General features: G+C 44.8%; 1 protein-coding gene across 2 annotated transcripts; it reads left to right on the top strand.

The window, feature by feature from the left end:
* The first annotated feature begins 440 nt into the window (after positions 1–440).
* shisa7b (shisa family member 7) lies at positions 441–24,152 on the top strand. Of its 2 annotated transcripts, XM_076011707.1 has the most exons (7): positions 441–1,392; positions 3,672–3,914; positions 5,009–5,125; positions 5,271–5,413; positions 12,737–12,967; positions 20,234–20,612; positions 21,857–24,152. In XM_076011707.1, exons 1-7 carry the CDS (start codon positions 977–979, stop codon positions 22,398–22,400), a joined length of 2,073 nt encoding a protein of 690 aa, XP_075867822.1. In that variant the 5' UTR covers positions 441–976; the 3' UTR covers positions 22,401–24,152. The 2 variants fall into 2 exon arrangements, with proteins under 2 accessions (XP_075867822.1, XP_075867823.1); XM_076011708.1 differs by lacking the exon at positions 12,737–12,967.
* The last annotated feature ends 1,193 nt before the right edge of the window (positions 24,153–25,345 follow it).

The raw sequence follows: 25,345 nt of genomic DNA, 5'->3' as shown, positions 1-25,345 counted from the left end.
CAGATTGTGCCAATTTCCTCTCAACTTAACGAAGGGGAGCTCTCAGGCGCTGTTAGCACTGTTGTTTACAGACGCGAGGCGCAACTCTCGAACCCGAGTGTTTGTTTGTGATAAAAGGAGGACAAAAAAAACACGCGGGAAAAAATTTCTTATTTTCCATGCATGAGTTTACACATCCGTTCTTTCACCTACGACGACTGAAGTGCCAAACTGGGAACGGGAACACTTCACTCATTGGTCATCCAACGTGAACGTGAAGGAAGTTTACATACAGCTCTAAATGTTTACAGACCACGTATTCCATCCGAGTTTCTTTTCGTAACTTAACAACAGCCGTGCCATAAAGGACTCTCATGAAATAAATAATTGAGACTTTTTTTGGGGAACAGTCATTTTATTAAAAGCGTTTAGCGTTCTTTTTAAAAAAAAAAAAAAAATGTTACTGACTTGTTTGCCAATTTAAGGTAGAAAAGGAGAGACCAAAATTAAACATCCAACTACTGTCTGCTGCCATACATAAGAGACCATATATATGACTGATTTTCATTATTGCTTTTACTCTTTCGATTTATAACTACAGCCATCTCATCAGCAATCCATATAGGGCCTAAATACTCCAGAAACACCTCAATGTTTACAATCGCTGCTTAAGAGAAAGATTTGTACACAGAGACATGTTTACATTAGAGTGAAAGGATTGAAATGCCAAACACGTTCATGACAAATTGCTCGGACAAAGTGAACTCTCTGAACTGGAGGAGTAACCCTTTACACCTGTGGAGCGCGCACACAGCAAGGGAATAGTGCGTCAGACTGAACTTTTTTCTTACACCACAACGCTTCTTTCTTAGTCTGAACGTTTCCGGCTCCAAAGAGGAACTCTCTTATTAAAGGAGCACGTCGGGAGCTGTTCATGTGACTTTTCTTGAGTTTTTTTTTTTTTTCTAAAGCCACGGCTCAAGATCAAAGTCAAACGATGAAGCCGAGATTTCCCAGGGAGATGTTTCGCTCCCTCCTCGTCTTCTCTTTTTCCTACTGCCTGGCTGTCTCCACCTTAACCGTAACAACGGAGCGGCGGGCGGCGGGCACCGACGTCAGGGTGCCGCCTGGCAGCGCCGGTGCTGCTGCCGCCTCCGCCGGCAAGCGGAGCGCCACCTTGGCGCTGCTGACGGGCCGCAAGCCGCCACTGCCAGTGCCGCCCGCCGGACCGCGGGCGCCGCCCAAAGAAGCCGAGGTGGTGGAAGACGTAGAGGAAGTGGCCGAGCTTCCTCCCAAGCCCCTTCCTCAGACCATGTTGCCAAGGAACATGACGGCTGACGCCCTCAAGCCTCCGCTGGGCGCCGCCCAAGTGGCTCCGCCCCCCAGGCAGATCGTGGACGTGGACGTGTGCAGGTATGGACAACAGTTTTTACAAGGCTTCCTGTGCAGAAGTCTTGCTGACATCTTCCTAGTCTTCTTGTTTTACTGCTTGGACCCGCAGGTGACGTCTATTTTGTTGAAACCGTTGAGATCTTGTAGGTTTTCTGAAAAACCCGACACCGCTGTTGGTTCTATTTTCACAGCCAACAGTGATACAAGTAGGCATCTTAGCTAAGTGCTGAACATTGTTTGCGTATCGCCAATGCAACTGCACATCAACATTCCAATTGGATATTTGTTGATTGACAATACATGGTTAAAGAGCCCAGATCATTATGATTTGTTGTGGGTTTAGTGAAATTAGACCAAAGCAATGTCCCTCTGCATTTGGCTCTCCCTTTTACATAAAGTGACATTCTCCCATTGAGAGCTCCGTGGTTTTCTGACCCCATTCTTCACATGCATATTTTCTGTGACATTGCGCCCAAAGGGGTCTTTAGATTATAATCCCCCTAACAGGCAAAATAAATGTTTTTTGGCCATAAAAAAGAGCTTTTACCATCAGTGTCATCCCTGTTTGTATTTCAGAACCTCAGCCAACAAGTGTTTTCAAGAAAAAAGGGGCCTTTGTGGCTTTCTGTGAGCGATGTGTTGGCCGTGGCGAAAAGCTCATTTAAAGCGGCACATCTCGGCTCTGCTCCTCCCGCAGCTCTGATCTCGTCTCACTGAGAGGCGTCTTGCTGTTGCGTGGCAACGTGTGGGCAGGTCTAAATCAGGGCCTGCAATGCACTTGCAAGTCACTTACCGCAGTGATCAGCAGCAGTGGCTCTGATGTAACATGGCACTGAAACAAAACAGGAAGCACACTGACTTAAAAACCTCATTTCCTGGCTGTAAACATTGTTTTCTTGCGGATACCCGTGAAGGAAATGCGCTTAGGGTGCGAAACAAAAGGCAGCCACCACAGTGCAACAGCGATGGCATTGCTGACAATACCATGAATCTTGTTAAAGGTACAGTGTGTAATATGTGGCTTCAATTAGGATTTTTATATTGGTAAAACTTAATACACTGCCAATAAATACATTATTAAAAGTGTATAATCGCAGTACAATTTAAGTTATTTGGTTTTCCTACCCTTAGAACGGTTCTCATATATATGTACTAGAATATGCATGTATTCTTGCTCCTTGTTAGCTGCCAACTTGCACCAGCATATTTCTAAGGAAGCCTGGTGTGGACAATCCAGTCCACCTGACCTGACAGGGCGTTTCGTAATGAGGGTGAATGCTCGCGTCTTCAAATAAACCAACTAAGAAGAAGGTGGACCGAGGTATCGAGGTTTGGGTGTGCAGGCCACCGTAGTTCACTGGCAAGCTCAGTAGTGTGAAGGGTGGGAGAGTGAAAGACGCTGCAGTCTAGAATGTAACGACTAGATGTAGCTGTTTCTTCTTCAGATTTTGTCAAATAATAAACACTTAACATTTAAAGTTAATGTTTCATTGATTGTCACAAAATTTGTCCTCTGCATTTGACCCATCTCCTGAGGGAGCTGTGAGCAGCAATGATGCTGTGCTTGGGAATCATTGGGCGATCCAACCCAAAATTGGACATGGGTGCCAAACATGGAGACAATGGGTACCACTATTACCGTCTTCGGTGTGACCCAGCTGGGGATAGAACCGACAACTTCCCAGTCTATGGGCGGACACTCTACCACCAGACCATTCCCACTGCTCCCAGAATCTTCTCTAGGTCCTGTGAGGTCTGACGTTGGCGCCGCCTTAACCTGAACTAGCTCAGACCAGCTCAGTGGTCGAGTGGTAGAGTGTCCGACCCGAGACTGGTAGGGTGTGAGTTTGATTCCCGGCTGGGCCATACCAAAGACTGTAAAAATGGTACCCATTGCTTCCCTGCTTGGCACTCAGTTTTCAGGGTTGGAATTGGGGAGTTAGATCAACCAATGATTCCCGGGCTCGGCACCGCTGCTGCCCACCACTCCCTCAGGGGATGATAGGTCAAATGTGGAGGACAAATTTTGCATCCTTCAGGATGTGACAATCACTGGCACTTGAACTTTATAACTTTAAACTGCATCAATGATGAAGTGCCTTGAGCCCTGTTTGTAGAAGGCGGCTCGCGGAAACAATAGAGTAGCGAGGACTGAATGCGTGGTTGCATTAGTCATCGCAGGAGGCGTCGGAGTCTCAGACCAGGTCCTCAAGGCCAAAGAGTGATCCTGGCTTCTGGTGGGCGGACCGGCTGAGTCATCTGGTGACGGGCGTTTGACCCGGCCCACTGTGTCTCTGCAGGGGTTACTACGACGTAATGGGGCACTTTGACAGCACGTTCAACTGCTCCAAGGACAGCTACATCTACTGCTGCGGCACCTGCCACTACCGCTTCTGCTGCGAGCACCGGAGGAACCGGCTGGACCAGGAGTCGTGCAACAACTACAAGTCCCCCGAATGGGCGGACACGCAGGTCCCCGTCACCGTGGCCGTGGACAACAAGCAAGACCCGGACTACGAGACGCTGCAGCAGCAGAACAGCAGGTCAGAGTCCGGCCCTCAAGAGTTAACAGTAGAGGGTTTTTGTCGTTTAAGGAAAATCATGCAGACCCACTTCTTTATTTTTGTTTAAGAAAGATTCTTGTGAGGTTCTTTTCTTTTCTCGCACCGCAGATGCACTGCAGAATGAAATTAGCATCGAGTCACTATGCTGAAGTAGATGAAAACACTGCAAGAATATTAACCTGAATAAGAGAAATGGCTGAAAAAAATATGTGCATTGCAATTTCCAAATTTATCAGACTACTGCCCAATGTAAGCTTCACGCCGCAGCCCTGACATTTACCATTTCCGCAATGTCAGTATATCTGCATGTCGGAGCTCTTAAAATAATGATTTAATGCTGAAATATATGATAATTTTTATACATGAATTTTCACATTTTTATCAGAAGAAACAGAAAAAAAACTGCAGAGGATGTTATTTTCACATGATTCCAGATGTCATGTTATAGTTATCCACTTACATTCCTAAACAGAAAAATTTGTTTTACTGGTTGACTGTTATACTTGATTAATGTCTGACTTCTCATAGAAGGTCTGTGTTCAGGGTCATATTTGGGCATTACAAGTTAAATTCAAGAGCTATTTGCCAAATAAATAAAACTTTTTATTTTCTAGTTTTAAACATAATTTAAAAAGAAAATCTGACACATTCATATTTCTGGTTGATATATATATAAGTGGTCTAAGAATGTATTTTTAACACATTGGGTTTTGGCTGCATTTTTAGGATTCTACACGTACATTTTCTGGTTTGATTAACTCCTCTTGCAGCCATTTGTTGACAAGAACCATGCATATGATTATTACATTTGGCTGCAAAATGCTTTCCAAGCTAAAATAGAGTAACTGATGTATTGATTCATACCACAGAGTAGAGTTTCGAAAGCAAAAAGCAAAATGAAGAGAGATACATTTTTTATCCCTCTGTTTATTTATTTTAAAGGCATTTCAAAACCCTGTAAAACATCATGTGTTCAGATTTGAAGTGTTTGTGTAAATGCACACAATGCACATTAAGAGAATGAGAATATGTGATGCATTGAAATGCGGAAACCTGTTTTCCCCTGAACGTAGCACTGCTTATGTGATTGGAGGAGTGATTTCCTTCACACTGGTGGTGGCTGTGGGCGTCAGGGTTGCCTTCAGCAAAGTGGCTCGCCGACCCCGCAACAGAGAAATCAACATGCCCAGGTGAGAGAACCGGACAGGACGCGAGGAATCCCGCTCTTGGAAGTCGGAACAAACGCAAAGTAGTATCGCAGAAATCTGCTGCACGATCACGGTCTCCCGTATTTCCAACGGCTCTCTTCTCCTCGTCCACCCTCTGCTGTGTCAGATCACTGGTGGATATCCTGCGTCACCAGTCGAGTCCCGGACAGCAGGGAGAGAGGAACAACACCACAGTGCTGACTACCACCTCAGATGGACGCATGTCCAAAAACCTCTACACTCCAATACTGCAGAGCAAAGACAACCGCAGTAAGTCCACCACCCCCGGAAAAAAAAAAAATCACAGAAAAAAATATGATAGGATAAAAAAAAAACAAATGCAACGTTTTGCTTTTTTTTAAAAAAAAACAAAACAAAAAAACAAGCGTTTTTGTTTTGAAATTAAGGACAGCGTCTATTTCATTCACGGGTCACTAAAGATGGAAGGGTTTTAAGACTGAGTTAGTGCAAAAAAAGGAATAATGAAAAACAGTGCAATGTAGAAATGACTAGCACAAGTCAGAGTGAAGAAAGGGTTACTTTCTTTACATTTGGCTCCTCTTTTTAACACAATTTTAGTTTGCCAAGGATGAAGCTTTGCTTGGATAGAAACAGAAGAAACAACCGTTTTCACGCCAATGACCTTAAAGAGGCAATGTGTGATTTTCAGATCATTGTCAGATACAAAATAATGAACATTTTGTACATTTTCCAAGTGAATCTCTAGTGGTGTTATTTCGTCCAGGTGGAGTGTCACATCACAACATCTGTCTGTAGATTTCCAGCCTTTTCTATCTCGTTCACAAAGCCTGACTGGCTGCACATACTGTGTTAGTTTATGTTACCCCCTTTGTCTTTTTCTTTTTTTTTCTTCTCCCTCCTTCTTTCCGTGGCTGAAACCAGGGCCTGGATCCAATTACATGTGCAAATGTGAAATAAGATGACCATAAAGGTCCTTTTTAATTTTGACCTTTAACCTTGACCTTTGAGTCCCTGCCTTCTCCCTCCCATTGGAACAGCTGCCCTACCACCCTACCGGTGTTATAAAAGGCAGAAAGGAAAATGCACCACATTTCAGAAAACACATGCAAATAGCATGGAAGGTGCTACAAATGAATTGTAATGTTTGCTATGCTTGATGTAACCCTAAATCCAGACAGTTACCCTCTGTTGCCAGAACTGTTCCAATGTTGCATTTCCAAGGGGCTACTATCAGTAGTGGTGATGGAAGCAGCTAAACTTGGAAAAACCTCTCAAATATGGTTAAAAGGTTTTGTCCCTTTTTTTGCCAAACTGTTCTGAAAGGGTTTTACAGGAGCGTTTACACTGACAGGTTTGTTCCCAGTGGTGCAATGAGAACCTGTGCATTTTCAGAACGGCCACTGCTCTCGCTTTATGCGAGTTGGTCCAATGAAGGCAGACAAACTGCCCCGTTGGTTTTATTTTGAACTTTAACTTTCGTTTTCTTCTTAATTTATAACTTTTAACTTTATTATGTAAGTGTGTCAAGTTCTCTACCTGATCATTGTTCCTTATTATAATCTGTTAGAAATGAATTGTCGTATTGGTCAACAGTTATGTGCTAGATTTTGCAAATTTAGTTTTAATGAAAGTAATATGATGAATATGACTCTATTATAGCCAGTTAGATATGGCCAAAAGTTGGCTGTTAAATGTGATCAACTTCAATAAGTGGGTACTTTGCTGTTGAGATTGTCAAACTTGGAATTATTAGACATTAAAATAGAAAAAATAAAAAAGTTATTTCACAGGTTGTGATGCCTGCCTTATTTTAGAAAAAAAAAAACAAAAGTCTTGGAGATTTTATGTGACTTTGACGCTTTGTTTTCGTCACTCTTCCGTCGCTCACTTGTGCCAGGTTGCACCAAAGTATTGCTGTCATTTTTCACAAACATCTGCTGAAACAGTTGCTTCTTTCAGGTTGTAGGGAAAAAAAGGTCATGTTGACTCCGACTGTCGCTGTGTTGGAGGAATATCAGTGTCGCTTACCGCTTTGTTGTCACAATTTGCACAATTCCACTTCTACAACAATCAACACGTGCTCACACACACACACACACACACACTCTCACTCTCTCTCTCTCTCTGCTGTCCTCTTCCTCACCTCTCTCTGTCCTGTTCGATCATGCCTGTCCCTCACCTCTTCCTCTCCTTCTGCTCTCAGTCTCTCCAGGCTTTATTTGGTTTATTTGTTTTTTGTGGTGCAGCTACATTTAACACGTTGGCTAAATGCACCGACAAGATTGCTGAAGTGAATATTTGCAATGCGTTTTGTCTTACGGTATCCGAGTTATGAGGCCACTTATCACGGTTTTGATCGTATCCTGGGTCTGGTGTTTACATGCTGCACAGATTATATCCCTGTATTCATGGTAAATATTAGTATTGCGGTTTTCAGATTATTGCATGTTGTGAAAACCGTGGGAACTTTTAAATCCTGGGAAATTAGGAGAGCACAGCGGCTTATTATGGGCTTTGTGTTCTATGTATGACTAAACTGATTTTTTTTTGTTGTTGTAAGATTAAGATTCTGTCGTTTTTGACACTGTGTTTACACCAGGCCTGGGTTACAAAACCATCATAAAGGCTTTTCTTAGAGTTGGGTATCGTTTGAATTGTGTTGATGAAAGACTCATTTTGATACTTTGGTTTCAATACTTTCAATACTCAGTTTTCAGGATGTTTTCGAACCAATTTGAACAACAACAAAATACATTTGCGATGACGTCACAAAACATCCACTGTCCATTTAACTGGTGATTCAAATCAGGACTTCCTCCAAAATCAGGTTTTGTTGTAGAAGAACTATGAAAGCCAATTGCCAGCAACTTAACATCTTAACACATGTATGTTAAATGATTGTTGGCTCGCAGACGCTGAGATTTACTTCATTGAATATGGCAATTTGGCACTGAAAGATTCATTCTTTGACGTTCAATAGGATCAAAGCTACATATTTTCGGTACCCAGCTCTACCGGTGAGTTTTCCTGCTTCCTGAATTTGGTGAGCGTGCTCTAACGAGCGTGCTGAAAGGTCCGGTGCGTAAAATCTGGCCTAATTGACGATTTTTGTATTGGTAAAAGCTTAACATACTGCTCGTAAAGACATTAGTCAAAGTGTTTAGCACAATACAGGTAATTTGCTTTTCCTACCCATAGAACGGTTCTCATAGATATATACATAAGAATATACCTCAAGGGTCTTGCTTCCAGGTTCTTCTTCAAAATCTTCAAATATTACACACTTCACCTTTAAAAAAATTCAATATCTTAAAAAATTTACAGACTGGACCTTCAAATCATAAAAAGACAACAGGAGAAAACATCATTCATTACTGAGTGATCAAAATGCAGAGATATATAGAATAATCTGAATCTGAATAAACCCAATTCCTGGAGGGACTCTCTCTCTCTCTCTCCCTCTCTCTCTCTCTCTTTCTCTCTCTCTCCCTCTCTCTCTCTCTCTGTTTTCTCTCTCTATTCTGTCTCTTCCTGTCCTCCTCCTGCTCTCTCTGACTTGACACAAGTGCTTACTCGACATGCGACGCTCTGTGTCCCTGGAGTGCTTGTCCATCAGTTTGTCCTCGGCTCTGCTCTCTTCCGCAGCTGGGAACTTGCACCACCACTTTAACCAGCAGGGGTCTGCCTCCAGCCCCAAGCACTCGGCCACCATCGGTAAGCCTCGTGCTCGGCACCGCCACCTTGAGCACAGGCGGCCACAGCGAGCTGCCAGACCCCCAGAACCCCACCCCCACCTCCCCCATTGCGGGCCTCCACCTTGTCTGTCTTGTCTTGCCGTCGGCGTCGCTTCTCGGAGCTGGTAGTCGGGGCGGGGGGGGTCGCTCTCGACGAGGCGTTCGTGGTTGCAAACGTGCCGAGAGCGACCCCCTCAACCCCCCCCCCGCTTGATGCAACCCCAGCCACCACCAGCTGCTCGCGAGACTGACGTGCCCCTCCCCCGCCCCCTGCCCGGCAGTGACGAGCCACTGTTGCTTACAGCTCATCACCCGCAGGTCTTGGCTTAAGCAAAGGTCACTGCGCCCACGACCACCCAGACGACAAGAAAAGCAACGCTAGCACCTGAGGCCCCCCCACTACAACCACCACCACCACCACCCGTTTATATCTCTAGCTGCGTTTCCATGTCCGCTAGAATTGCGCAAAACCTAAATATGGCAATAAAAAAACGTGATGGAAACAGCTGATCTCGGAAAAACCTCTCAAATATGGCTGAAAGGTTTTGACGCTCTCATGAGGTGGTTTTTCACACGTATCCACATAGAGGTACGTCGCAAAAGTGTCATGGAAACACTTTTTTGGCACGCGGATGTAACGTACTGGGTCACGTAACCAGTTCACTGACCAGAGAAAATGGCGCGCTACGATTGGACGGAGGAGTAGACGGAATATTATTTACAAGGCATCAAAGAGAAACAATAACAACCATTCGTGACAACAAACAAACGTAAACACTTCCTTTCATCCCAACTTATTTGTCTGAACCAAAGAAAATAAGGCAAACGTAATTCACCAAAATGCACCAAACTGTAATCAGTGGTTTTCACTGTCAGTTTTCACTGTTAATAACAATAACCATTGTTAACATTCTATTTTCTATTCTTTTCAATTCTCTGTATTGAAAACGCACTGAACAAAGCCGCGGTACTCTAATATAATCTCCCTGTAAAATATGTAAAATATCCACTTTTATGTTTCACTACACTGCAACGTAGTTCAAATCACTCCATTTCGAGCAACAACAGTCATAATAGTAATAATCATAACAAGTGAATTACTTTGAACAGAATGTGTGTCCTTGAAACACTTTAAGCACAAAAGTAACCAGCATCTTTTTCCAACCTGAAAAATCCGTAAAGTATCAGCAACAGTATTTTTACTGTATTCCTTCCCAGCACTGCTGATCAGAGCTCAGCGAGGCTTGTTCTGCGTGTGAACGCCGCTTCCACAGAACACCGCACAAGAGTGCTGTTGCAATATGATGAAGTCAGATTTACACAGAACTTTAAAAGTTGTTTCCGTGCCAGTTATTCTAAGTCATTCCTCCCACACGGGTCCCTCCCGGAGCGAGTTGAGCTGGGAGGCGCCGGTAGAAGAGTGAAACGGAATAAAAATGAACCTACAAAACTCATTTTTAAATTGTTTTTTTTTCTCAGCAAAAGGTTCTCGTTCAGTTGAGAGGCAAGTCAGGATCCCTCACAACTAGGAATTAAAGCACCGCTCATTTCCAAAATTGAGAGATGATACAATTATACAGTGCTTTGCACTCTGAAGATGTTATTTTTGAATAATGTATGACTGCAAAAATCGTAATTGCAACCCAAAGTCCGAAAGTATCTGCTAAGTTTATGTGTGGAATGACAAAGTTGCCTGGTTGATTTCATAACTGAAATCTGCATATTTTTTTTTTGTTTCAGTGTGAGAATGGAAATTATAAGTTGACAGTGATTTATTTAAAAAAATAATTTAGTCTCAGTTTGTGGGTCTTTTTTTCCAGGACCAACATTTTATAACTAGCCTTATTTTATTTATTTATTTTATTTAACCTTTATTTACCCAGGCAAGCAATTCAGAATAGATTCTTACTTCCAAGTGCAGCCCGAACAAAGAGCAAAGACTCAGTGAGTTGTGAAGTTTTACAAAACAACAGTTACGAAATAAGTAAGTGCATTTCAACAATGACAGTGACATATACTCAACAGGAACGACAGTCAAATAAAATTTGTCCCAGGTTTTGTTTGAAGCAGAGGCAGGCAAACTACGGCCCGAGGGCCATATGCGGCCCGTTAAACTTTTTAATCTGCCCCACCAAACTTGAAGAAATTATATTAATAGTACATAAGTCATAAAATTGCTTTATTTCATCATCAATTTTTTTTCACTGTTTTAAGAGTCATTTCAATAAAGAGGCTTCAAAGACACTGATTTGATTGCAACATTGCTTTCGTTCATTTTCAGTTGACATTAAAGCGACATTATAAACATCCTCACGCGTCCTTTTTTTCATTATCACCAAGTTAATCAAACCAAGCTCACCAGCTCAGCACCTTAACGGGGAATTTCCTGTGGGAGGGACTGAAATCTGCCATTCATTTCTTGGTTTCCCACAATCGGCCCCATCTCTTCCTGTGTCTGATAAGGGTCACATCCTGTTGCGAGGCCGCAAGAAGAACACTCACTCACACACACCGCTCAGTAAATTAAAAAAAATATATATATATAACGCTAGTAACTGCATTGACTCAAAGTACACAAAAAAGACCCAGTATTTCATATCACAAAACAGAGTGACGTCAGTGCTAGCGTTTCTTTTCTCCTCCGCTCCCCCTCCCCCTCCTCCCTTCACTGTCTGTGTATCACGCACAGCGCAGAATGTCGATGTGGGTTGTGTTCCCTGGGTGACGCTTAACAGAGACATGATTGGCCATTATTGCCCATTACTGTCAATGGTCAACGACCAGATATGTCCGGCGCTGATCTTAACGAGATCGCAGCCCCAGAACCGTTAGCACCGCCAATGGACTCGCCATCGATTGTCTCCCCTTGAAAAAAAATAGAAACGGGAGGCGACGACGACGACGACGACAACAGCAAGCAGCAAATCTTCCAGGTTTGCACAACCTGAATGTGACCTGTCGCTTCGGCCTCTTTGCATTCTGACGTTTTCACGCATGCGCCGCCCACAGTCGGCGGCTGATGAAGCCCCTCGGATCCTGAATGAATGAATCCTGAATGGCGCCCCCGGTGGGGGGGGTTATTAAAAGGGCAGCCAACGGTGCATTTCTGTGTCTTGGATCTGTTGGATGCGAGATCTGCTGTCCCTGTTCCAAATGTACTGAACCAACACATGTGAGGCCGCAGTTGCAGCGCACCTACATGTTGGGTCACGTACCAGTCAAGTGCTGTGTGTGTGTGTGTGTGTGTGTGTGTGTGTGTGTGTGTGTGTGTGTGTGTGTGTGTGTGTGTGTGTGTGTGTGTGTGTGTGTGTGTGTGTGTGTGTGTGTTGCTGTTTGGAAAATATGAATGTACACAGTGTATGATGTAACCCCGATATGAGTATACACGTTGCAAAACGAACACCCCTGCCCCTCCCCCACACTGCTAGTATTACATAAGACAAATATTTTTTTGTATGTGTGTATTGATCGACGGGCTGCTTTCGGACTTTGCATAAATGTGACTTTCTCCATGTGCGTGTGTGTGTGTGTGTACTTCTTCTCCTGATGTTCTCATCGTATTTCTCTGTATTTACATGTAACTGATATGTTTGTGTTGGAGCTCAGACCAACACAGCAGATGTATTTAGAGATGGTCGCCATGGAGCTCAAAGATTCTTGCCGCAGTTACCGATCGTGAGACAGCCAGTATCGTTTTTTTTTCTCTTTCGCCCGCTTGCATCTCCCTCTTAGCTTTTTTTCCCTTTAAAACACGTTTTACTTTCTTAACTTCCCTTTTGCCCTGCCTTTAATTTATCACCTGCTTATTCTCCTCTTCTCTCTCATTCACTCTTTTTTTTTTCTTCATCTCTCACCTCCACTGCTCATCTCTCTGCAGAGCGTGGGCCCCGTATGAACAACACCCCTCAGCTCTCCTCTGGGCCCAAGTTGCTGTCGAGCAGCGGGAAGGGTCCCAGCGGAGGCGGGGGCATTCTTGGGGGGGGCATGAGACACAACAGCAGCCACCACTCCTTCTCTCACTCCTTCCACGACCTGGCGCAGCTGCCGCCGTCCTACGAGTTGACCATGAAGCCCGAGATCAGTCGCTACAGCTCCCTGAAGAAGCTGGGTGAGTGAAGCTAAATATTACACACCAGATCTTCAACTCATGGACTTTTAATCTTTCTACAACATGTATAGAGGCCCCAGTTATCCCCAAAGAATATCCCCAGTTCATTCCCAGTGTGATGTCATGGCGCTGTACGTGCTTTGTCTTGCCTCGTTCTAATTGGTTGATGATTCCTGACCCCAAGTTTCAAAGCCAAGGAGATGATCAGATGTTTGCCTCCACAACATTAGGTGGTGCCATAGTCTCATTTCAACTGGTGATCATTTGTAGCACTTCCGGTCAGACGGACCTGACAACATCTCTTGAATGAATCTCCATTCCTTGTCCTTCTACCATCCACAAGCTTTTGGAGCATGAACGACGTTTCTCCATCTGGCCAAAAGTTTTTCTGCTGCTAAGACACGGAGGCGCTGTGACGATCGGCGGGACAACGCCGATCTACTTATCGCGTCATTTTCTTCTACTTCTGGGTCAAAGCAGAGAGTGAAGGTCTTGAGCACTCACTGGCCACTTTGGTACAGTAGGTACACCTCGCTTGTAAAAGTTTGGCCCTTCAGAACAGCTCTAATTCTTCACAAGATACTTTGAACAAGGTGTTGGAAACATTCCTCAGAGATTTTGGTCCATATTGATGTGATATGCAGGATGCATGTCGGCTGCATGTCCATGACAGGAGTCTCCCGGTCCACCACATCCACAGAGGTTCTGTTGGATTGAGATCTGGTGACTGTGGAGGCCGTTGGAGGGCAGAAAACTCATTGTCATGTTCAAGAAACCAGTTTGAGACGATGTGAGCTTTGTGACCCGGTACATTGTCTTGCTGAAAGTGGCCGTCTGAATATGGCCACACTGCGGACATGGTCAGCAGCAGTTCTCAGGTAGGCAGTGATACTGAACAGATGTACCTGATAAAGTGGCTGGTTAGTGTACGTGGCCGGTGAGATTATTTGCTCAAAGTATGAGCAAATAATCTCTTACTCCAATTTTGAGACAGTTTCGCCAGCCTTCAATCAGATTTGGGTGTTTACATAGTAAGTAAGTATAATTTGATTTATATAGCACCTTTCATACACGAAATGCAGTTCAAAGTGCTTCACAATAAAACATAGGAAGAGCAGATAAAACAATACCGTGTATCCAGAGAAAGATATAGGACTGGTTCCTGTGATAATATATTAGACACACCAAATCTATTATGATTTAAAATGTGTCATCATCCGCCTACCACAGGGGAACATAGCAAATGCTGTTTTTACAAAGTTACAGAATTCTGGTTATGATTGTAAAAAAGAAAAAGAAAAATGTGGGTTTGTGTATTGAGACACAATTCTCATAAGGCAATATGATTATCTAGAGACATAATTCTGCTGTCACATTTTTTTGTACTTGTCAATGTTAAGCTAATATTTTAAGATGGTGCTTAAAAAATATTCTACGTATGGTCGCCAGTGCAAAACAAAAAACAACACAAAGATGGCCACCTGGCTATGAAGTTCATTTTTAAAGCTGTCCACCTAATCAAGGGTGTGCAGTGATCGACTATAACATACCCACATGGAGCAAAAACCAATCAGAAACACCTAATTATACATAATGGAAACTACCTTTACTGACGGCCGGCCATCTTCAGGGAGAGTTAATGAGACGCAACAGAGGAGAGAGGAGGAGGGTGTGAACGTCGGAGCGGATGAGTGAGGTAGCGAAGAGCAACAGTGTTAAACAAAGAAAAAAAGGGAGGGGCGGAGGAGAAAATGAAAGAGCTGATGAGAGAAATAAGGATGGTGGTAGGTATGCTGATGGCGGGGGACGCAGGGGGAGGTCAAATCGGCGGTGGCAAAGGGAAGGAGGGAAGAAAGGATTGGAGGAAGAGATGTGGCGATAGGGGGAGGGGCGTTGGCTGCTGGTCTGCAGGGGCCTGGCTGCCTTCGACGGGGAGAGAGAGAGAAAAAAAGACGTTGGAGGCAGCGTCTGGCAACCCCCACCGCCACCGCCTCCCTCTGTGTGTCTTTACCTCTCTCCTCATCCTGCAGCTGCCATGGACTGCAGGGGGAGGGGAGCCTCCTCCGCAGGCCCAGTGATGGATGGCTACAACACGTGCCATCGTATGTGTGTGTGTGTGTGTGTGTGTGTGTGTGTTTCGGTGTGCGTTGCATGGCTACGGAGGCGGTAATAAGGTGAGAGTCCACATGAGGAGCTTTATTTCCATTCGGTCAAAAGAAGAAAACACCTCAATGGGCTCGGAGCTCAAGAGCCTTCCCACTCATCACGGCGTTGGACCATAGAAACTCTGGCCCGCGGGCCAAATTTGGCCCACAGTGTGATTATATTTGGCCCACGAGGCAATACAAAAATTACCACTAGAGCTGCTGGCCTGCCAGTGTTGAACAGCACATGTACCACTAATACTACAAATCCCAGAATGCTCTGGTGGACATTCATTGAAGGATATTGTTATTACTTAATTGGTTTAGTAAGTAGTATTTTTATTGTATAGTATTAAGCGTTGCTTGTTCCATATTCAGGTTGAAGGAAAACTTGTCTGGGTCCATATAAAGAGGTTCACTGTTATATTTGGAGGAAGATTTTTTTCAAGAAATATCATATCAATGGCGCCCATGACAAAATCGACTAGCATTGTGCCGGCCTTCTCACGCTGATTCTCAGAACTGTCTGTTTCGTTATTTTTATAGCAGAAACCTCATAAGCGGACTCTTCCTTCCCTCACTGCGTTTCACTTCTTCATTCCTCCCAAATCTGGCCAGTCATTGTATTTGCAGCGTGCACCAGGTGGCCGTCCGGTGTGCTTATCATTACCACACCACTGGTGACAAAATCACGCGGCAGCAAAAAAAGGCAGGAAAACAGAAACAGGATGTAAAGCACGGAAAAATACAAGAAGACAAGATTATCAAAATAAAACGGGAAACAAATGAGGGATAATGATAATAAGTAGTATAATCTACAAGAAAACTGAAGTTGTTGTTTTCCTTAGTCGTGACCTGACCTTGTTGCTGTCCTTTCCTTGGTCACTTTTTTTTTTAGAGGGGAGGGAAATGGAAAAGTAGCCAAGTCTCTGCATTTCGCAGTTTGATTATTCAAGTTGTGATCCATACATATTCATTATTTCAATGGCTGGGTTTCCATGACAGTTTTTTGCAAAATAAAAGCAATATTTCAAGATTTTTGACAAAGTACAATGGCGTTTTGCAGGTGTTACCATTGAATTGAACGTTTTCCAAGTTTGTGTTTCCATGACCAGTTTTTTATTGTCACATTTAGGTTTTGCACAATTCTAGGCGCAATGGAAACGCAGCTACTGCTTTATGAGATCCTGGTTTCCCCTCAAGAGGCACCTGCGAGAGCACAGAGACTACAGAAGAGAAAAGGAAATTTGGTTCGTAAGAGGCCACGGGGGATTAGAATTGGTCGGGGGAGGAGGAGGAGGAGGAGGAGGAGGAGCTGAAGATGCTGTCGATAATATTGTACCGGGCACAGCACAGTGGAGGTGACAAGAGCATTTACACATTCAACACACCAGAGCTCTCTTTTGAGATGCCACACGTATGCTGATGATACCACTCGGCTGCACTGCAACCCAAAACATTGTAGTGACATCATTACCACTCAGTTCTACTAAGAAAATATTATTTTGATTTGATTTATTTTATTTTATTTTAATTTGTCCCTTGAATGAAATGCAAGGCTATTTTAATTGGCCAGTGATAACACACTACGAGACCACTACTTTTGTAAATTCAGGAATAGCAATAATAATTCAGTTATAATTTCAGTTAAAGGGCTTCTGCGTAATAACATATTAACCTTTACATAAACATAGGAAAATGATTTTGGTTATTGGCACTACTGTTTCCACCGTTTCTCTGTGAGCTTTTCAATTTTCTCGCCTTTGTGAGTCACAGCTCTCGGAACTCGAAAGTAATCTTTGCTCCCCACCCCCACACCTTTTGATTGGTTGTTACAGCTTGACAGCGCCATAGCTCCATAGCTCCATCTGCAGTATGTCCCTAGTCCCCCTGTCCTTCGACCTACTTGTTAGTTACATTTGTTAAGGCCTGGATATAAAATGCAAGGTATCACTGTAAAAGAGGCAAAGCAGCAGATTTACTGTATGAAAGGCTCCCAATGTAATGTATATCACAGTGTCCACTGACCCAAGATTATCAGGCAAGGTGTCACAAGGAGTTTCTTGGTATGAACTGATAAAGCCAGTGGCAGCTGAAAACCAGCTGCTCCGTAGGGCGGTTTGCTAAGGTTTTCGTTCAGGGCTATGTCCTCGACATGTCCTCGTGCTTGTTAAACTTTAATCTACATAATTCAAGGCCTTAATAACAACATTCTTTTTCAATCTGCTCCAATAACTCGGTGGGAGTCGCTTCGGCGAATTGAGAAGATCGCGTGTTTGGTTTCCTGCCGACTTCCTTGCACAGCAACTGGCCTGCTGAGAAGTAAACAATGTTTGTCTTTCTTTTTTTCTTTTTTTTATGTCTTCACACAAATGTTTCCACTTGTGTGTGGATAATTATTCCCAGTCCTGACACTTGCGTATTTGTTCTCAGCACGGCCGCGAACCACCGCCGGTGATCACATGACAACGCTGAAGTTTGTCTGGCTGAAAAGATTTAGACACATTTTTGGGGTTTATTGATCATTAGCCAAAATGTAGCTTTCTTTGCACTACAGAAATTAATTGACGAGATGGGTAGAGACACCAGAATCCGACCTATTCAACTGAAAACATGCTCAGGGCTCCATTAGCTGCATGCAGCCTGAGTCAGTGTTGTCTGAATCGGCACTGTGACGCCGAAAACAAAGAGGCACTTTCACTTTTCAAATTATCAAATGGCTTTACATAAAACACTCCCGGTGCAGGTTTTTGTGGCCTGTAAAAGGAAACTAAAAAGAGAAACTACAGCCTTTCATCAGCTATTGTGTGAGACCTCGTCCCTTTTTGATGTCTTTAGCCGTACGACACCAGAGAACTGGTGCGGATAAAGGCATCTTTGTCCGCGGCGGGCAGTGAGGGAGAAACCCAGAGATAATGTGGCCTTACAGGAAGGGAACAAACACAGGAAAGTAGACGGGAGGACAACAGAGGACGTGAGAGTTTAAGAGAGAGAGAGAGAAGAGAAAGGCGGCGGTCGGGGAGACGGCCGCGGAACGAGATTGTCGAGGAAAGAAAAGTGAATGTAATCAAAGAAGTGGGGGAACAAACCCAAAGGAGAGGAGAAGAGAGGAGGGAGCAGGGGGAGAGAAGGAGGTGCAGAGGTGGCTGGGTAAAGGTCAGGTTTAAATTGGCTCTTGGGGAGCTGCTTCCATGGAAATGCTTTGAAGATTAAAAGCGTCTCAGGCTATAGCACAGCAAGCATAGAGAGACTGTATTTCACTATTAATGAACCTCACTAAGCGTTCCATCTACAGCCGTACCTTTCCTCTTTTTTTCCCGACTTCTTCTTGGCCATTCTTCTCCCTCGGTTTCCTCACCCATCTGTAGGTTCTGCCTCATCGCTGTTCCAAGAGCACGCCGTGTGGTCTTATGCACACCCACTCTTTAACCCTCACTTTCTCTTGTACAGTATCTTTTTTTTTTTTTTTTTTGAAATGCGTTCTCTCACACCTCATTCAGTATGTAGCACGTGCGTAAAAGGAATGCAAGTACATTGCGTATAACCCTTACTCCACTGAATTGGCTGAAACAATTCTTATCTGTCATCACCTTTTTGTTTTCTCTAATTATAGTGCTAAACTGTCAAACTTCAACGTCATATTTCCTCTTTCAGTTTTGCCCTCAATGATTTCTGATGAATTTATTTTATTTTTTGTTCAGAATTTTCTTTTTCGTTTTTATCGACCGTGTCGGTTGACCCAAGATTTTCAGGCCAGGTGTCCCTGGGAGTTTCTTGGGAAACGGACAAAGCCAGCGACTGCTACAAACTAGGTTGCCGTTTGAAAGTCTGTAATCACTCCTCTTTTTCCCTAATTGAACTTTCAATTTTCAACCTGTCGTCCTTGCTAATTTCTGGAACATCTTTTGAAAACCACGACTTCTTGTTTCCATGAAATTTCAGTTTCTGTTTGTTTTGAGGGGTGTTCCAGGCTGGGAGGGGGTTGCAGTGGTTAGTGCTGAGAATGTACATTTGATTCCCAGGGCCTCTTCTGTGTGAAATGTGCACGTTCTCCAAGTGTCTGTTTGTGTTCTCTCCAGTACATGACTTGCACATTAGCTTAATTGGCTGTTAGTCCTCGTGTTGGCTATGTTACGACTTGTCCAGAGTGTAACTCTGCCTTTGCCCCAAGACAACCGGGATAAGCTCTCTGTCGCACGTTGTACTCCTGACTCCACAGGCAGCTCCTTGTTAATGGTTGAATTTACTCATATAATTACTCTGATCAGGGCTTTGAACTTTATTTGCCAGTGGAATAATTTGTCTTTTAGTGTTTGAACGTTAATTCGGTGAATGCAATCTGTAGCGTGAAGTGCTTTGAGTGGCCAGCCGCCTAGAAACAAAGTGCTTCGTACAGTAAGTGAATGGCAGGAACAAGTGCATCAGAGAGACAGTACCAGGTTAAAATGGTTTGGACGTGCGCAAGAGGAGGGACAGTGAATTTATTGGAAGAAGGATGCTGGTGTTGGAACTGGCAGGCAGGAGGACTCGGAGGAAGAGCAAAGAGATTTATGGATGAAGTGAAATAGGTCACAGTTAGTTGGTGTGAGGAAGTAGGATGGCGATCAACTGCCAAACCTGTCTCTCAGCCTTAAAAAAGGCTGTTTTGGACTCTTGCTCCCTCCCCCTTTCCCGCCTGTGAACAGCCCAATAGCCCCCTTGTGCTTGCCCAGGCACTACTAGCTAGCAGGGAAGACAGCCACTAGCTATGTGATGCATCTTCACCCCTGGAGTTGTTGCTAACCAGGTCGACTTTATATGTCGAAAGTTGCGCAAAATCTGAAGGGATTGCGCAGTAACAGGGAAGACGCCAGTCCAGTCCAATAGAAATGCGCAAGTTGTCATTTTTCATGCTTCTTGTGCTAGGTGGCATGTCAGTGACGCAACAACATCATGAGTTCCCATTAGAATAAACTGAAATGGCAAAAATAGCTTAATTGCATTTTTATAACGACCCCTCAGGATGTGGCAAACAGTAAAACCAAATCTTACGTTGAAGCAAACGGCCAGTCAACAGTTGGCATTTTATCGTTGCGGTCTGTTGTTCTGACGCGTTGCGCATCTGTGTCTCCTCGTCCAACAGAGCGGGAGCTGGACGAGTACTCGGGCTACTACGGTTCCAAACGCCGCTTCACCAATGCTCCGCCCTCCTTCCACTCCTCGCAGCATCACCTGCCCTTCGGGGGAGAGTACACCATGGGCTCCAGGGGCACGTTACCCCTCAACGGCTCTCGGTCTCGCATCCACATCCCCTCCACCCCCAACCCGTACCCGCTGCCGGGCCAGACACACTACACCAGCTCTTCCTTCGACAGGCCGCCGCGCCGGGTCCGGTCCCAGGACCAGCTGCTAGCGTTTGGGGAGGGCAACACGTTGTCTCGCCTGTCCAAGAACCAGCAACACCAGTACTACAAAGCCATGATGAACTCCAGCAGGGGCTCCAACTCGCAGACCCTCCGCAGGTGAGCATTGAGGAGTGGATAGGGGAGGCAGTAAAGATGTGTTATCAGAGTGCCATTAATATGTGCATAAGATAATAGTGATGTCATTGGATGAGACAAAGGTACAATAGAATTGAATGAAAGAGGGGTTATATTGTTTTTTTTTTTAAGGGACTGAACGGTTTGACTGAGGATATTTAATGTCCGATAATAAGAAAAAGTTGGACTTATATAGAAGAAAGCATTCGATTATATTCGGCACATCCGGTTTTAAACCTTTTATATTTTCATGTTTAGTCAAATGTGACCCTTGCAGTTTATTTGTGACCTTTGAAGCAACCCAAGGCTGAACATTTGTTTTAATCTCTTTCACCTTGATCTCGTGCTTTCATAAACATCTTACAAAGGAATAATACATATTTCAAATATTCTCCCTAGTTTGATGAATAAGTAGAGAATTTGGGAGACATCATTACAATCGTAAAATTGGAGCTTTGTGTTTCAAAATTACAGAGATCATTTGATCAGTGTTTCGTGTTGATAGTGTCTTTTCAAAGGCCCAGTGTTGTCCCCAATTTCAGATGTGTGTATTATTTTGTCCTGGGGTCCACTGGAGCGGCGCCGCAGTAACATTAGCCCAAAAACCCTGAGCAGTTGGCAGAAAAGTGCAGACTTAGCCCTGTGTTTACAATCTCCTTCAACACTGTCTGTTCTGAACTGATGCTTTTAGTTCCTTCCACATATTTGGAAGGTGCAAAAATAACACCCAGATGATCAGGCAACGTTCTGATAGAATGAAGTCCTTATACTGGTTCTGTCCTTCTAAGCTATGAACAGAACCGGTGACTAAAGGCAGCCCAGGCAGAGGCCGACTCCCACCGGAAACAAGTCTGTCTTACTACCGTCTGTGTCTGCTAGAGTTGCACTCTGTGGGTAAAAGGACTAGGGGGCCCCTAGAAGGGGTCCATTCACTTTATATTCTCAAAGTGGGCCCCCCACAGGGTCCCTCGGGGCACACAATCATAATCCTTCTCCACGTCCACAAAACACCTGTGGACTGGTTGGGCAACCTCCTGTGTGCCCTCCAGCACCCTAAAGTAGCCTTAACGTGTTGATCGCATTTCCTGTGATCCGAAAATCGCTGCAAATCTAAAAACATCCGATAGCATCAGAAATTGGTTCCGAATCAGATATTTTAAAATGTATATTCTAGATGTTTAATCATAGCTTTCACGGAGCTTGGTTAACCAGATCTCTGCCTACAGGTCCCATGAGAGGCTTCTGGTGTCGCCTGACCGTCTGGAGGACCGCCTGATGGCGATGGGGCTGATCACAGGTGGGGGAGGAGGAGGAGGAGGAGGAGGAGGAGGCGGCGGCGGCGGCGGTGACCGAAGCGGGATGGTGCCCACCATGGGCCGCCTCAGCCACCACCAGAAGGCCCAGTCGCAGCAGAACATCTGCGTCACGCCGTCCATGGACCGCCACCACATGATCAAGATGAACTCCCACCCGACGTCGGGCCACGAGCACGACCGCGGCCCTCCCGCCGCCGCCATGCCCATCATGGGCATGCAGGGCGGCTGGGACGTGCACGGCGGCCGCGACGGGATGGGCCGCGACGGGATGGGCGGCGGCGGGATGGGCGGCGGCGGGATGGGCGGCCACCCCAACGCCCGGCGCATGGCCTTCGCCAGCAAACGGCAGAACACCATCGAGCAGCTGCACTTCATCCCCGGGGGAGGAGGGGGCGGCGGGGGAGGGGCGGGGCAGGGACTGCGGACTGGGAGCAAGAACGAGGTGACGGTGTGAGCGGCCGGGGGCGATGACGACGGGGCCGGAGAAGATGGACGGAGAGGCGACGGAGGCAGGCGAAGGGCTGCCGAGGCTTTGCGGGAGGCGGCGGTGGCGGCGGCAGCGTGGGGCGATTTCAGCGGCGACGGTGAAGGACGAGCGGGGGAAGAAAAGGGGAAGGTTGGGTCGCCTGCTGCTGCCTCGACGGCAAGAGGCAAACAGATCCTCCACCGACCCCCCCCACCCCCACTCCATCCCCGCCCCCCAACCCCTTTATAAAGCATAAAGCGCCAGGGGGGGGACGTAAACAATGCCCCCCCCCCCCCCCGTGGCGAGCATAGCCAATTGACTCTCTCCTCGTCACTCATGCATTGACAAAAGAGAATATTCAGCCATTCTTTGCAAAGGGAAGACAGAAATGTCACATTTAAAAAGAGCAAAAAATTATAATAATAATAATCTCCAAACGAACGCGGCGTTAAAAGGCTGCGGCTGGGTATTAACTGTGACTTTTATTTCAGATACCCGTTGATTTGAATTTTTTTTTTTTTTTTTTTTTTTTTTTTGTCCGGCCGTCCTTAGGTTTCGCTGTCACTGTCCTCCGAGTCCTCCGGAGCTCCAGACGGAGATTCTCCTCCGTCTTTGAATCCACTGTGGATGATGGAGACTCCTCCTCCTCCTCCTCCCCCTCCACACACACACACTCTCCCCCGCCCCTCCGAGGCAGAGGCAGACGGCTTAGCTTGTCTTTTTTTTTTAATCTATTATTTATGACAGTATTTAAACCAAACCCATTGCTTTTTTTGTATGAGATGAAAGCGGTAATGATATTATAAACGTAACTGAGCCCTGTAAGACTTTGTATATACTTGGTTTGAAGCATATGTATCCTCAAAGACAGCGAGGTGCCCGCTGAGATGTGCAACCTGCCGATCGCTACACCTTCTTTTTTTTATTTTCTTTAGATTTTGGACTGTAATGAATCCAAAAAAAATTGTTCCTTAATAAATTGCGCCCTACTGCAGGTAACGTTCACCGAGTTGCGTTTAGGGCTTGGTTAATTCTATGGGTATAATTGAAAGAATTTTGTGGATAAAAGACTTAGACCTACGTAAACTGCTGCTACGAAGGCCCAGTGACGTCAGTGTGGAATCGATAAACTAAGTAGTTGCCAGACTTTATTTCGTTCTGTGCTTTTGATCCATTTGAATTAATTCTGTTGTTCAGTTCTGACCTGAAACTTGTCACACCGACTGTTCGAGAAAACAAAGTCATAAATGCTCTAAATTGAAGAGTTTTGGACAATCAACTTAAACGTTCCAAAAGTTTGCAATTGGTTTTATTGGGTACCAAAAAATACATTTGGACACATTTTTCAACTATTTTTGGTGAAACACGTGATTCGCGGTTTCTCTGAGAACGAATCGGATCGGAGAAAGAACAAAACAAAACAACTAATGCCTGACGACCGCTAGCATGCTTCTTACTCGCCTAGGTGTCGGTGTTTTAGCAACACTAGCTCAAAAATTAGCCCTTAGTGAAATTACTGCGTCACAAGACTCGTAGTTCGGATATAACGACGGAATGTTCAGATTTCTCGCTCCGTTCTGGAGTGACTGGGCCTTTGAAGGAAACGCAGCCTGATTTCTTTGATTTGGTTTTGTTTTATTTCTTTTCACTAACATAGAGCCTTTGTACAGTAAACTCTGGTGGGTGTATTTCATCTAGAAAAAAATATGCTGTGACCCCTTGGGGTACTAATTGGCAAGGAACAAACATTTTTGGGGGGATCAGACCACAAACCTCGAGCAGACCATGTATGGATCAGAATTGTTAAAGTGACGCTTTACCCTGAAAATATTTGTCTTTTTGTTTCATTTTTTTTTTTTTTTTAAACGTAACTTTTTCGGCATGGAGCCCTGTTTATCCAGCTCGACTGGAACTATCTTCAATCAACCTACATTCTATTATTATGCAGATGGTAGCATGCATTTGCTTTTCAACAAGAGGATCACCTGTGACGCTGAGGTTTGCCACTGTTGACGGTTTTCTTGGCTTGCGCTGTAACGTTAGCTTGACTCGCTAACCCCTGAAAAGCAACGAGTAGATTTTTAGCTGAGCTCCTGTCAGGTGACACAGGGCAGGAAGGGAAGAGTTTCCACTAAAACTACCCCCGACAAGGTCAGTGGTGGGTGGAGATTTGAGTTTTGGGTTCTCTAAGCACGACTAAGTCAAATGCAGTCTTCTTCTTCTTTGTTTTTTTTTTCTAATTTCCAAAAAGAAGAAGGAAAAAAAGGTGAAACCTGTGCGATATGTTGTTATTTTCCAAAGTGGATCGAAGCCGGTCTCAGCTGATAGGAGGCCAAAGTGAAAACAAGTCCTTTGACATCGGGGTAGAATCTCCCTTTAAGATGGACCTGGGCTGATCCAGCATCAGCCTCTTGCTTTTGTAAAACCTCTCGTCGTGAGTTCGTAGAGTGTTGAGGGTCTTGTTGTGTGCAACGGTTCGTATCCAGTACGTGTTCAGCTGCTCACCTCATACGACGAGAAGGGTTTTTTTGGGGGGAGGGGCTTGATAACGGGGGGTTGGGGGGGTTTGGACAGGGTTCCAGGTGGGGGGGGGGGGGGCAACGGACACTTCACATCAAGGGCTATACTGAATTATCTGCGTGTGTCTGTGCTCTGTACAGTGTCTGCTTCCCGCGTTCATTTCTCTCCCGCGTGTCATTGTAGGAAGGCATGCCGTCGAAAATGTTCACACTTTGAAAAAAAAACAACAAAAAAAAAACAGATGAACAAACGCCCTTTTCCTTTTGTATCAAGAGAAAATGAAAAACACGCGGGGGAATTCATACGATATTTTCTTTTTCAAAATGTAAGACATAACCACCTTGGTAATTATTGCAGAAAGGGGGAAAAAAGGTGACAATGATGATGTCATATTTTCTAGGTTGCTTTTTTTT

The sequence above is a fragment of the Nelusetta ayraudi genome, unplaced genomic scaffold (assembly GCF_046127955.1).
Source record: "Nelusetta ayraudi isolate G7.1 ecotype Tasmania unplaced genomic scaffold, CSIRO-AGI_Nayr_v1 ptg000135l, whole genome shotgun sequence".
NCBI lineage: Eukaryota > Metazoa > Chordata > Actinopteri > Tetraodontiformes > Monacanthidae > Nelusetta > Nelusetta ayraudi.
The sequence above is the reverse complement of the archived record's forward strand: the minus strand, read 5'-3'. Positions and strand labels throughout refer to the sequence as shown.